General features: G+C 45.4%; 1 protein-coding gene across 3 annotated transcripts; it reads left to right on the top strand.

Moving 5' to 3' along the window:
• Positions 1-388: 388 nt before the first annotated feature.
• mrasa (muscle RAS oncogene homolog a) lies at positions 389-14,238 on the top strand. 3 transcript variants are annotated; one of them, XM_064326724.1, is made up of 6 exons: positions 389-575; positions 6,462-6,668; positions 7,364-7,517; positions 8,284-8,383; positions 11,244-11,323; positions 12,611-14,238. In XM_064326724.1, the coding sequence occupies exons 2-6, from the start codon at positions 6,476-6,478 to the stop codon at positions 12,711-12,713; spliced, it is 630 nt and encodes a 209-aa protein (XP_064182794.1). In that variant the 5' UTR covers positions 389-575; positions 6,462-6,475; the 3' UTR covers positions 12,714-14,238. The 3 variants fall into 3 exon arrangements, with proteins under 3 accessions (XP_064182794.1, XP_064182795.1, XP_064182796.1); XM_064326725.1 differs by lacking the exon at positions 389-575 and adding an exon at positions 936-1,090; XM_064326726.1 differs by lacking the exon at positions 389-575 and adding an exon at positions 1,799-1,818.
• Positions 14,239-14,553: the final 315 nt, after the last annotated feature.

Raw genomic sequence — 14,553 nt, 5'->3', positions numbered from 1 at the left:
CATTTTTTGATAATTTATGGCGAAAATAAATAAATATACCACCACAGGCTAATAACATCTAATTGCATTGTATAAGGAGTGAGCATAGTATCGAATTTGACATGTATTCCACCTTAAAATTGAGCCGACCAGGCGTCAACATGACGGAATAGACCATTTGTTAGGTTGAGGGATGTGTAAACCATGGAATGGCGTTTTCTTGAAGAAAGGTATTGGAATTACACTTAATGAAATTGCCAGACTTACTTTTTTCACTGTTCAGTATTTTATCTGATTTAAACAAAAATCATAAATATACAATACCTACTCAAGTTTGTACTTACAAAAAACGTGCACCCCTATGAGGTAGTTCTATTTATAGTATCAGCTGTTGCGATATAAAGAATTGCTACAGTGTAAATTTCACAGTGGACTAGACTGGCCCATAGTGTAGGAATTGGAATGCGATTCGATTTAATGAATTATAGGTCATATGGAACAATTGGGTTCTGTCTTCTGAGGGAAGAAGACGCATTATGAGGGCGACGTATCTGGAGCGTGGGTGGTTTACTAGTGTAGCATCAAATCGTTGCTCGGTAAGTTGTGTCATTTTTAATAACCTATTTTTGGCAATGGAGATACTGCTTTGCTAGGACAGCAAGACTATGTTATAAAGACCGATTTAGTCATTCGTTTTTGTTAATTTTATAACGTGTCCATTAAAAACAAAAGACAATTGAACTTAACTTTCCAAATTCATGAAGTTTATTTTCGAGTTCTAGAAAACCGAAAAAGACCAGGAATCATTTTTGATGAAGACGATTGCTGTAGGTCGCTGTAGCCTACAATCGGTTTGGGAAATTTAGCGAACTAATCCGAACCTGTACTTGTTAAGAAGTGTCATTGTCATTTAGTAAAATGTTTTATGAAAACACGCAGATATCGTTTGATCCGGTCAGTGACGTGTATTTTTGAGACCCGTGTCTATAGCTTGCAGAACTGACACTTTCCCTGTTAAGCAGCTACTCGTTTCAGCATTGTCAACAGTCTTAAGCAAAACGCAAGTAGGAAGTAAATGGCATAGCTAGGGGACGTTTGTTTGACAAGTACCGTAAGTGATATTATTGTTGCATTCCAATCGAGTTTATTCACGAGTTTACTGAGAAAAGTGGTGCGATTGGTATTTGGGCGGAGGATTAACGAATCAAAAGTTTTTTTTAAAGACTTTTGCGATCCGCATTCGTTGTGTTACTGTTTTTAGCACAGAAACAGAGAACACTGTTTAGCTACACACAAGGTACTATTCATTTGACAGTCCGTGACAGCCATTATTAGTATAAGGAATATTTACGCTATGATACGGTTACCAGGCTAACAGAGAGCGTTGTGCAAATGATACTTTGTGAGTCAGACTGAGCCGATGAGATCACCACCCTTTACGTATTGTCTGTATTTATAGTTAGGCTATGTGGACGATATCATGGATTTAAAGCTCCTCCGAAGAAACGGAGTGACTTTTCTGTTTTTTATTTATTTATTATTTTATTTATTTATTTATTTTATGAAAATGTTTGTTCCGTTGGGCAGATCAGTATGGTAGGCTTGCACGTCATGACTATCATGGCCACCTGATGTCTATTCCGCTTACTTTTTCCGTCTCCCTCTCTAACGGACGGCACTACCGATTTGCTGACCACATATTTAGTGACGAGGAAGCGTGTATTTGCCAACCAATAGCCTGCTTCATTCGTGCAATTGTCGACACAAGAAAAATGGGAAGAGATTCATCAGTTCTTTTAGTGGCCTAGGGATCCAAGCATCCAGGAAGTCTTGAATACGGTACTTGGATAGTTGAAATGCAATTTGTTATTCAAATAAGACAATGGTAGCCAGCAGTGGTTGCTGTAGTTGTAATTATTATGGTGTTCCCAACTTCTGATAGCTTGAATAACAATCCTTCTAAACTGTTGTCAGGGTCTTTCACTTTATGTGAAATTAAATTACTTCAGGGACAAGCTGACAAAGGGGAATTGTGCCTTGTACCAGGGTCTGATTTCAGGGCGAGGACTCTTAATGTTTCTGATCGGGTCTAAGACTCCATTAAGCTAATCTGAGACATTCAGTGTTGACCAAATAACGGCGAAGTGCTCTGAAAGGCTGGACATAAGCCGAGATGTTTTCTAAGTGAGGGTAACCAAAGTGTTCCATTTACACTACGATAATAAGGCTTTCCTTTTTGTGGCAAGTAAAGCATGAGCGCTGATTAGAGGAATAACTTGGGGTCATTTTTAGATGCATTCTGCCCCTTCGGCAGGGGGCAGAAGTTAGAGTTTCATCCTGCTGCCGCTTGGGGAGAAGGTTCAAGGGGCGGGGGATTTGGACCTGTGAAGAGGCACTGTGTTTTTTGGCAGGCTGAGGTCCCACGTCGTACGCCCTGTCAGAATCTGTGTGCTTCGTGTGGACTGCGCACGCGGGGGCTGACTGTCCTGCTGGCGTGTCCCTCACTTGTTCAAACTCTCCAGCCTTGATGCTGGCCAGGGGTTGGCCACACCTACAGAAGGGCGATCAGCCTGGCTAGTGGATCAGCTGCGTCCCCAGCAGAGAGATCAGTGAATGTAGTGGATCAGCCTCATCTCCAGCAGAGAGATCAGTGAATGTAGTGGATCAGCTGCGCCTCCAGCAGAGAGATCAGTAAATGTAGGAGATCAGCCACGCTCTCAGCAGGGGGATCAGCCTGTCCAGTCGGTGTTCGTTGCAGGATAGGAAAAGCACTGTGTATCTGAGCTGCAGGGTCAAATCCACTTCCAATGGAGTCAGGTCGCAAAAGGATTAAAATTGCATTCATTATGTTAAAAAAAAAATCTTTTAGAACGTTATTAAGCATTCTTTAATGCATTAATAGAATGCGTTTCAGTGGAATTGGCCACAAATACCTTTTGCAAGAAACCATAAGACCGTGATGAGATAAGCATGAAGCCAGGAAGTGCAGGGTTATCACACTCTGTTTGAGGAGGGGCATTTGAGTTGGATGACTTCTCGGGGCACATAGTGTGTTTAATGTCTTGAGGTTGGGAGGGTGGAGACTTGCGGTGTGGGGGCTGTCCTTAGACGGAGGTCTTTCCCGGCACAGTTCTGACTGCGGGGCTGAACTCGCTGAGGAAGGAAGCGCGCGGCTTCCTGCCATTGTGGGGCTCAGGAAGTGCCGCTGCTCGTCGCTCGCGGAGCCGGCCATTGTGCCCCGTTCTCACATCCACACCTGGGTGGTACACTGACAAAGCAGTCTGAGAGCGCGGGAAGGCTTTCTGAGCACGTCAAGCACACCAGAGCTCCTTACTCAATGTGTGGAGAACAGCCTTTATCAGCACAAATAAGAATGGTTTGTCAGAGACGCTCAGTATGTCTTTTTTGTGTTTGCTAGCGTGACCTAATAAATGTCTTTCATTGGTTTACCGTTGCCTAGAAATGAGCCGTGTGGGCTGTTATGACCTATATGTGAATGTTCACTCCTCCCTGTGTTTTAATATCGCTGAAATCAGTTAGAGAAAAAAGAAGCTTATTATTTTGCAACAGTTTCAGCATGCCTTACAGTAAACAAGCTGACAATGCACCCCAGGTTTTGGAAGCATTATGTTTTTAGCCATGTTGGTACTTGTAGTTTTCCTGCTGTTTGCATTAACACGATGAGTGTTTGTGAGGGGAGGGCCCCACACCTGTGCTTTCTGCACCTGAACTGTGGGAACCCTGAGAGAATCCATCCCTGACACATGGGTTCTGCAGACATACAGGTTCTTCAGATGAATGTGTTCTGCAGACAAAGGTTCTGCAGACACACAGGTTCTTCAGATGTATGGGCTCTGCAGACAAAGGTTCTGCAGACACACAGGTTCTTCAGATGTATGGGCTCTGCAGACAAAGGTTCTGCAGACATACAGGTTCTTCAGATGTATGGGCTCTGCAGACAAAGGTTCTGCAGACATACAGGTTCTTCAGATGTATGGGCTCTGCAGACAAAGGTTCTGCAGACACACAGGTTCTTCAGATGTAGCCTATGGGCTCTGCAGACAAAGGTTCTGCAGACACACAGGTTCTTCAGATGTATGGGTTCTGCAGACAAAGGTTCTGCAGACACACAGGTTCTTCAGATGTATGGGTTTTTCAGACAAAGGTTCTGCAGACATACAGGTTCTTCAGATGAATGTGTTCTGCAGACAAAGGTTCTGCAGACACACAGGTTCTTCAGATGTATGGGCTCTGCAGACAAAGGTTCTGCAGACATACAGGTTCTTCAGATGTATGGGCTCTGCAGGCAAAGGTTCTGCAGACACAGGTTATTCAGATGTATGGGCTCTGCAGACAAAGGTTCTGCAGACACACAGGTTCTTCAGATGTATGGGTTTTGCAGACGAAGGTTCTGCAGACATACAGGTTCTTCAGATGTATGGGCTCTGCAGGCAAAGGTTCTGCAGACACACAGGTTATTCAGATGTATGCGTTCTGTGGACAAAGTTTCTGGAGACGCACAGGTTCTGCAGATGCATTGGTTATGCAAACGCACGGGTTCTGAGCTTGTTCTGTATAGGCGAGGCGGGGCAAAGGAGGTTTTGTCGATGCTGTTTCCTGTCCGAAAAAGGGGAGGGCGGCGTTTCACCTGTGGAATGTGGGTACCTCTGAAATGCCAGGTCTGCCAGGTTAGGTTTAGTGGATTTAGGAGATTAAACATTACCAGGGAACATTAATGAGGCATTAAGGCTTTAAAATAATGAAACGACGGGAGAGGCGAGCGAATATAAAAGCTCAAGAGCTGAGCGTGGGCGGGGTTACGCCACAGCGGGCGTGCTGCTGGAGAAACGCAGGATTATATTTAGGAAAAGCCATAATCACAAAGCGGCGCAGTCCGGGTGTCTAGACCGGGCCTCCTGGCTGCACGTGGGCCTTTCTGAGGCCTTGTGAAAGATCGGCGCCTTCTCAGGCTTTTCTCAGGAGCTAGTCTCTCGCCGCCGAAAACAGCTCCTCTTTTGCAATCCTGGTGCGAATCTCGCCCTCGTCACAATCGCTGTTGCAAAATCCTCCCAGTCTGGCGGCCTCACCTTCTTCTGCCCTCTTTCGCCGTTTAAAAAAAAAATCATCTGTTGCTTTGCTTCTGTTGGCCTGTGGTGTAGCAGCCTGTAGCAAATGGATATGAAATATTCAGCCCTGCGATCAGGCTGTGGTGTAGCAGCCTGTAGCAAATGGATATGAAATATTCAGCCCTGCGATCAGGCTGTGGAGTAGCAGCCTGTAGCGGATGGATATGAAATATTCAGCCCTGCGATCAGGCTGTGGAGTAGCAGCCTGTAGCGGATGGATATGAAATATTCAGCCCTGCGATCAGGCTGTGGAGTAGCAGCCTGTAGCAAATGGATATGAAATATTCAGCCCTGCGATCAGGCTGTGGTGTAGCAGTCTGTAGCGGATGGATATGAAACATTCAGCCCTGCGATCAGGCTGTGGTGTAGCAGCCTGTAGCAGATGGATATGAAATATTCAGCCCTGCGATCAGGCTGTGGAGTAGCAGCCTGTAGCGGATGGATATGAAATATTCAGCCCTGCGATCAGGCTGTGGAGTAGCAGTCTGTAGCGGATGGATATGAAATATTCAGCCCTGCGATCAGGCTGTGGAGTAGCAGCCTGTAGCGGATGGATATGAAATATTCAGCCCTGCGATCAGGCTGTGGTGTAGCAGCCTGTAGCGGATGGATATGAAATATTCAGCCCTGCGATCAGGCTGTGGTGTAGCAGCCTGTAGCGGATGGATATGAAATATTCAGCCCTGCGATCAGGCTGTGGTGTAGCAGCCTGTAGCGGATGGATATGAAATATTCAGCCCTGCGATCGGCTGTGGTGTAGCAGTCTGTAGCGGTGGATATGAAATATTCAGCCCTGCGATCAGGCTGTGGTGTAGCAGTCTGTAGCGGATGGATATGAAATTCAGCCCTGCGATCAGGCTGTGGAGTAGCAGCCTGTAGCGGATGGATATGAAATATTCAGCCTGCGATCAGGCTGTGGTGTAGCAGCCTGTAGCGGATGGATATGAAATATTCAGCCCTGCGATCAGGCTGTGGTGTAGCAGTCTGTAGCGGATGGATATGAAATATTCAGCCCTGCGATCAGGCTGTGGTGTAGCAGTCTGTAGCGGATGGATATGAAATATTCAGCCCTGCGATCAGGCTGTGGTGTAGCAGCCTGTAGCGGATGGATATGAAATATTCAGCCCTGCGATCAGGCTGTGGTGTAGCAGCCTGTAGCGGATGGATATGAAGTATTCAGCCCTGCGATCAGGCTGTGGTGTAGCAGCAGCGGTACAGAATCCACACTGCTGCTGCAATGTGAATTTCTTGATGGGGACTCCGTGGGAACGGGGGTGGGTGGGGGGGGAGCATCGGTAGCAGTGGGCTGACACCATTCCCCTCTCCCTTCCCCCCTCCTCCTCCTCTTTGTTCCAGGTGTAGCCGTCACCATGGCAACCAGCGCCGTTCCCAGTGACAACCTGCCCACGTATAAGCTGGTGGTGGTGGGCGACGGAGGGGTGGGGAAGAGCGCGCTCACCATCCAGTTCTTCCAGAAGATCTTCGTGCCGGACTACGACCCCACCATCGAGGACTCCTACCTGAAGCACACCGAGATCGACGGACAGTGGGCCATCCTCGACGGTAAAGGGGGAAAAAAGACGACGCGAGAGCCTCCTCCTCTCTCTCTCTCTCTCTATCTCTCTCTCTCTCCACGCGCGCGCGCTGCGTTTCCTGTCTCGCAGCCCTCCCACGGGAACAGAACCGAATGGGGCGGTGAGCCGCGTGCTTTTGTGCGCCTGTCACGCTGTTTTGGTGTTGTCTACCCGAGCTTCAGAAGGCAGTGATTCACCAGAATGGATTCATGACTCACGACTCAGGAAATACTGTTGCACAGTTCATGGAATCTGAAAAAAAAAAAAAAAACCATAACCCTCCCACTCAGTACTTAAATTTGGCTTAAAAAAAAACACTTAAAGAGCTGTCTTCACATTCTCTGACAAATATGTTAAATTTGAGCTTCAAATTTCCTAAAACGTGTTCTTGAAATGGTCAATATGTGCATCCACTCTTAAACCAACTCCAGGTCTCTTTACAGTATGTCATGTCCAAACTAATTCATAACACTCTTACTGAGTATAGGCCTGTCCACATCACATGTTATCCGGGCTGATCTGGTTGTGGAATGGGATGCTCAGGTGCTGATGATGATGATGATGATGGTGATGATGTTAATGTTGTGTGTGTGTGTGTGTGTGTGTGTGTGTGTGTTTGTGTGTGTGTGTGTGTGTGTGTGTGTTTGTGTGTGTTTGTGTGTGTTTGTGTGTGTGTACTGGCAGTGTTGGACACTGCGGGCCAGGAAGAGTTCAGCGCAATGCGGGAGCAATACATGAGGACGGGCGATGGCTTCCTCATCGTCTTCTCCGTGACGGACAAGGCCAGCTTCGAGCACGTGGACCGCTTCCATCAGCTCATCCTCAGAGTGAAGGACCGGTGAGTGCTCCCCCTGCTGGCTGGGAGGGGAAGGTGGGGCCTGGCTCTGATAGCATGAGGATGTGCTGAGAGAGAATATGTACGGTACTATAAAATATCAGCCAAATACACTTGAGCAGCGGTGTTTGCAGTTTCTGTGTGTGCTTATGTGTGCATGTGTACGTGTGTGTGGGCGTGCATGTGTACACTCGCGCACGCGCGTTTGTGTGCGCATGTTTGGGTGTGTGTGCGCAATAGAGATAAAACCATTAAGTGCCATAAACATATTTGGCAGATGTTTCTGTCCAGAATAACCCACAGAGCTAGTTGATGTCTTCCATTAAGTAACTAATGTCAGCTGTAAGTAACCATAGGAAAGTGTGGTAGGCGCAGTGTAGTTTGACCTACGGTGTGTAGATGTGGCTGAAGGCAACAGCGTTGGTGTAAAAGCGCAGTGAGAACAAAGAGGAGATGCGTTCAGTAGGTCGTTGCCCACGCGTGCAGCTGTGGTGACGCTGCTGCGATCACACTGCTATTATGGGCGCAGAGAATGCGAACAGCACAGCTGTGTGTGTTCAGCCCTGAAACCCCTTCCTTCCTTCAGGAAGCACAGCCTTCCAGCAGATGCCCATCGCTTCCTTTCTGAGAACACACACGCATGCACGCACGCACACACACACACACACTTGAAATTGTTTGGTGTGTCCAACTTGCTTTTGATATTCTCTCACAACAGCCCTTAATGTAATGTAAAGCATGTAGTAATTCAGGCATGTATTCCTTCCAGGGAGTCCTTTCCCATGGTTCTGGTCGCTAACAAGGTGGACCTGGTTCACCTGCGGAAGGTCTCCAGTGAACAAGGAAGAGAGATGGCTGCCAAGCACAGTGTGAGTGTCTCTTACCATAGAAATACTGCATGCTCACCATCTCATGTCCAAATCCAAATAACCTAATGTCTGGATGTCTCACTAAGGTGAATGTATTTATGAATAATATGGTTATATGCATGAGTAAGGTGGATATATCCATGCCCTTTAAGCTGTCACTTTCCAGCTGGTTAGATTTCAAACTTAACACCTCTTTCAGTGTCCTTGTGTGTTTAATTGCATATTTGTTATTATATTGCGCATTTATTGGTATTTAAGGCAATATGCTGTGGTAATGTGCTGTCTGAAAGTAGCCATGCTCACACAGGGATGAGTGGTTGTGGGGATACTAACGGCTTTCGTGCAGCAGTTTAAGGATCTGTGGAAAATTTCTTCTCTCATGTCACTCTAGTGGAGGAACAAAGTAGCACTTAAGCCGGAGAAGGAATGCGTTGGTGTAGGCGATGACCTCGGACGTGCTCGAGCGAAGACATTGGCCCTGCAGTGCGACCTTTACCCCAGTCGTACCCTGTCGCGTGCCAAGCATCCTAGTTAAAATGTGTCCCTGCAAGGTCCTTTTTTAACCCTTTCAGGTGTAAGATCACAAATAAGTCATTAGAATGTTCTTAACTGAACATTCTAATGATGATGTAACAATCACTACTGGTAATTGAATGCAATGGAGTTCTAGAACACTGACTCAGAATTTTGAAAAAAACATTCCAAAAAACCTGCACCTCAAAGGGTTAAGGCTGTTGTCCAGAAGTTTAGGGATCAGTGGAAAATAACTTCTCCCCTGTTGTTCCAGTAAAGGAACAAAGTAGCACTTAAGCCGGCGAAGGAATGCGTTGGTGTAGGCGATGACCTCGGACGTGCTCGAGCGAGGACGTTGGGCCTGCAGGGCGACCTTTACCCCAGTCCTACCCTGTCGCGTGCCACGGATCCCAGTTAAAATGTGTCCCTGCGAGGTCCAGTTTAACATTTTCAGGTGTAAGATCACAAATATGTGATTAGAAAGTTCTAATTAGAACTAAACATTGTAAAGCTGGGAGTGTGTTTGCTGTAGAAATGAATGTACCACGAACCAAAATGATGCTTTTGTGGAGAAAATAAAACCCCACATTGACTTTGGTCACCATAGTGTGTGTATCCCTGCTGGCTAAACTAGCCAAGATATTCACAAACCGACATAAATATGGAGATTGCTTGCAGTTGGTCTAAAATATCACATGGGTGGCTACGTTGGCTACATTATGTCTCCTTGTCTGATTGAGCAGACGAACATAGCCCCCCATCTTCTCTTTGTTCTTTTTTTGCAGTGCTAAATGATCTAAAGCAACTGTGGCATAATTAGTCTCCATCTGTCAAAGTTTATGCTCCTTTACCTCAGCCATTTTTGTTCTCTCTGCTTGGTGCGGCAACTGTTGTCTGATGTGAAAACTGATGTGTTTCCCATGGTTATCACAACTGAAGAATTGTAATCTGCGCCCTCACTAAAGAACAGTTTGAAGCCGTAATGAGTATACCCATATTTGTATGCAGTGCCGTGTTCGGTTGTGGTTCGATTTTGGCCGAGTTCGCCTTCTTATCATGTATACACCTAGTTTAATGCTGATGTAGCAATCACTGCTGGTAATTGAAAGCAGTGGACCTCTAGAACACTGACTTGTAAAAAAAAAAAAAAATCCAAAACACCTTTTCTTCAAAGGGTTAAAAAAGAGATCCCAATAGTAAGCCTAAACCAGCCTCAAACCTTCATATATAACATTTTGTACAGGATGTACAAGATAAAATGCAAAAAAATGTAGCTTTAGCCATTTAATATGATACATCTTCACTTCTGGTTGAATGGAAAAAGATAACCTGATAAAAAATATAGTACATTGTAATTCATCTTAACATGTCAGCAGCTGTCTATATGTATGCAGGAGGTTTTAGTTCAGACTTCATTCATTAGAATATTTACTCATCCTGCTGCTTTTTACGTTGTGTATGATGGAGGAAACTGAGCTCATAACTAAAGCTACTTAAAGGAGGAGTTAATACACGGGTAAATAATATATGTGTGCTGTGATCGTTCAGGGTGTTCATAGTTGCAAACAGTGGTTAGTTAAAGAAGAATGAAAGCCTCATGTCACCTTCAATTTGGCCCTGGCTTTATGAAATAGTGCCCATATCTTTCAAATGGCTGTGATTCATCTGCTACATTCACACTGTACAATCACTGGCTTTCACTAGCCTCTTGGGCGATATATTGGGTGATAATGGGTCACTCCAAAAAGTCTCTCGAGTAAAATAAGGGGTCAATCCAAAAAGGGAGCTGGGTGCTGGGCAGGTTACTGGTGAACCCTTTTCTCACTGATAGGGTTCCTTCAGTGTCACAAGCTGGCAGACGGCAGCTTTTCCTGCTGAATGGGCTTTCTCTTGTCCTGGGGGCCACATTTGAGAGCCGGCTGTACAGCCTCCAAAGGACTGTGAGATATGGGCTTGGCAATCAAGTGTGACTTGTTTAGATTTCCTTCTGGAGATTTTTTTGTAGTGTGTGTGTGAGCGAGGGTGAAAGATAGAGTGGGAATGGGAGTGTGAGAAAGTATGCTTGAGATTGTTTTATATGTGTGAGTGTTTACTTCCCCTGACCATTGTTTTCTGCTGCAATGACTTGACTCGCATTTTACGTTCAAGTGGATTGCTGGTGCCCTGAATGAAAATGGCAGGGACTTTTTTCTGGAACCATCGGTGCGATTAAAAATGGAACGGCTCTGGCTCCTTTGGATTTAAAAGCGCTTGAAGCTGCAGATCGTGCGGCAATCGCAGGGCTGAATTTTGTAGCCTGTTCAGTCGTGATGCTTTGTTCGTTAACCGTTCGTTTTCTGGTCTGCAGATTACTTACATTGAAACAAGTGCCAAGGATCCTCCAATGAATGTGGACAAAGCGTTTCACGAGCTCGTTCGAGTTATCAGGTGGGTCAGCTGTGTGATTCATCAGAAAGATTGAATGTTTATTTAGTAACCTCTTCTGAAATTCTCATGCCGACCGACTGTTGATTAAATTGTACCCTCAACTCTCAACAATCCCTAGCGATTACAGGACCCCCCCAGGTTGTTCTCTGAACAATTCTGACCACCTTAATAATCACAACATCCATATTAAAGCAGTGGTACATAAAAACTCTCTGCAAGTCAACAAACACTTGAAAGTCCCTTTAAAGCCACACGTATGGATTTTATACCACAGAGTAAATGAAGCACCCTTGCCTTTACTGTGTAATGTAGCTGTACACTGACCTAAAGTGCATGCAAAATGATCAATTCTTCTGCTCAAATAGCATCTTTGTATTAAGTGACATACAGTTTTAAAGTTACGTTGCTTTCTCTGCCTTACACAAACCATTCGTAAAGATATAAGTGAGATTATGTAGTTTCACCAGCAGTGGTTCCACAGGGCCTGCCTATGCAGGGTGTGCAGACTCAGACCTTTTGCCTGTATGTTGTTCCTGTGTGGGTCAGCATTTAGCATTTAGCCTGTTTATGCTGCAAGGTTTGGTTGCTCTGTGCTGCAGGCTAAGGGTTAAACTAGAGATCAAAGCCCAAGAACAGCAGAGAATGGAAACTTGTTTGAAAGCCAGAACTATCACGCAAAAACATCCTGTTCAGTCTACAAACTTGAATTTTCTACTTTCTACTTTCTTTTGCCTACTTAGCAAAATGTCAGTGGAAAATAACAATAACATAACAGGCCTTAAAAACCACTGAATGTGTTACTAAATAACAGTAGTATGACTGAATGTATGTAGATTAATGTATCTGGATCATAACTGGATCTGGGGGAAACCCCTTCCACCCCCTCTTTTGCTCACAATGTGTCCACGTGTCAGACTGCATTCTGGGTAATGAACAGTCACATTGTTCTTCAGTGTTGCAGCTTCCTTTCGATGCCGTAGTCTTAAGGCGGCACTTAGCATAACCGCGGCGCCACAGACTAAACGGTGATTGGCTGAACAGGACAGCCAATGAGAAGAAGCCTTGGTTTTCTTAGACCAAAGCAGGCTGCGTTTCCTGACTGTAGCCTGAGCGTAATTTCGCTGGAATCCGGCGAGTGTTGATTTTTGGTGTGCTCATATCCTGTTCTGAGCACCCGCTGGGCTGTGTGCTGGAACCCAGTGAGGCCCTCCAGCTGCTGGTACAGTCTTTGGGTTATCTCCTTAAAAACCTCACTTCTAACACCCCCCCGCCTCCCTCGCCTCACAGGCAGCAGATCCCGGAAAAAAGCCAGAAGAAGAAGAAGAAGAAAGCTAAGTGGCGGGGAGACCGTGCCACCAGCTCGCACAAGCTTCACTGCGTTATCTTGTGAAGGGCTTCCCACCGCGCTGCCTAGCCCAAAAAGCCTTGGGGCCTTGCACTTGACCCACCGAGAGAGCCAGATCTTCGGGGGGGGAAGAAAAAAGAAAAAAAAAGACTTTTGACTGTTCGGACTCCGCAGAACGCCCCAAAACTGTTCTTATTTGGTTCTGTGGAGACCACGCCCTTCCTGGCCTGAAGTCACCACCCTCCCTCCTGACGGCAGGGACTTTATATGAAGGGAAGAAACTGAAGTTCAGTACTGTAGCTGTTTTACAGATGAACTCTGAAGTGTTACAGGAGATGAGTAATTTCTTTGTGGATCTCCTCCCCACACACATTTGTTGGTTCATGTTTTGTAATGTTCTTGTGATTGTATTGGTGCCCTTGAAGTGGTGTGAAACAGAGATGGCTGTTTTGGGGAACGCTGGGTCTTTTATTTTTTTCCCCAGCTGAGAAGGGAAGTTCCTTTGGTGCACATGAGTGGGAGAGAGACAGAGACAGACAGACCAAGAGAGACAGAAAGAGAGAGAGAGAGAGAGAGAGATGGAGAGATAGACAGAGTGCGAAAGAGAAAATATGGGTGTTTGCATTAGGATCAGCTGCCCTGCCAGCAAACAGAAGTGATAGTGAAGTGGGTAAAAGCTGGGACCTCCAAATGAATTCCAGCTGGTTGGGGGGTGGGGTTGGGCAGAGGGAAGGGGGTGGGGGGTGGTGGGGGCTCCAGTCATTGTGTCAAAGGCTGGAAGGCAGCCAAAGCCCAGCCCATAAGTTATACAAAGAAAGAAAAAAACACTCAGATTTCCAACAAGACTTCCCTTTTTATACTGGCATGTTTGAGATGACTCCACCCTTTTTTAATGTTTGGGCCAAACTGGGGTGCTTACCAAGTCTATAAATGACTCTTTGACGGACATCCCTTTGCACTTTTCATAGATTTCTTTATACGTACTTGCATGTGTTTTGAGGAGAGATGGAGTATTCATCGGAGGGAATGATGGCCAGTTCGAGGGTATATGACGGTATATGAAGTCCATATTCATTATGTGTCACACACTCCTGCCATCCTGTCACTTCTGTGTGGCTCTCCAGTGACGAGAAACTGTTTCTGCGCAACAGTCTTTTCATCTGTGAACAAAAAATGGAGATGTACTTACAGAAAAATCAAGTAACAGGTGATGATGGAGGTGGAGACACGCTTACACAAAAACAATGTCATAGCTCATGGGGGGGATTTCATACAGTGGGGGAGGTGGGGGGGGGTTCAGTACTGTGTAATATTGTGTGTGTGTCCGTCTCAGAGGTAATATCAACTATTGAAGTTGAATGGTCTTTCTTGTGTCGGTAAATGATATTGATCGGCTACTTTTTTTTACTTACTAATTTATTACTGTTACCTAACTTTTGTACTGTGCACATTGTTTAGCTAGCAGCATTGCAGCTTTTGTGGCTGAAGGAAACGGTTTTCCCCTTCGTCCCAACTGCAATGGTAAAGATTTGTAAACAGAATAAAAAGATATTGTTATGGAAAATTGCCAGTCAGGCTCTCCCTGAAGTCATTGTACTGCATCGTGTGTGTTTGCAATTAATCAGCAGTGTAGGTTAATAAACAAAAGAGCAGTTCAGATTCATGAATTAATTAGCAGTACAGATTAATGAGCCATGTTGGGCAGAGTTTGACCTGGACGTCTGCCAGCTATAAACCTAGTTGACCAACTGCTTTTTTTTTTACCCCTAAGCAATCTACTTCTCCTGGATTTTTCCCGTGAAATATAAATATTTTAAAATTGGTAACACATAAACTAAATCATTTGTCCTGGATTAGAGAGTTAAGTAAGATAAATAAGATCAAT

This window comes from Anguilla rostrata, chromosome 3 (genome assembly GCF_018555375.3).
Source record: "Anguilla rostrata isolate EN2019 chromosome 3, ASM1855537v3, whole genome shotgun sequence".
Lineage (NCBI taxonomy): Eukaryota > Metazoa > Chordata > Actinopteri > Anguilliformes > Anguillidae > Anguilla > Anguilla rostrata.
The sequence above is the reverse complement of the archived record's forward strand: the minus strand, read 5'-3'. Positions and strand labels throughout refer to the sequence as shown.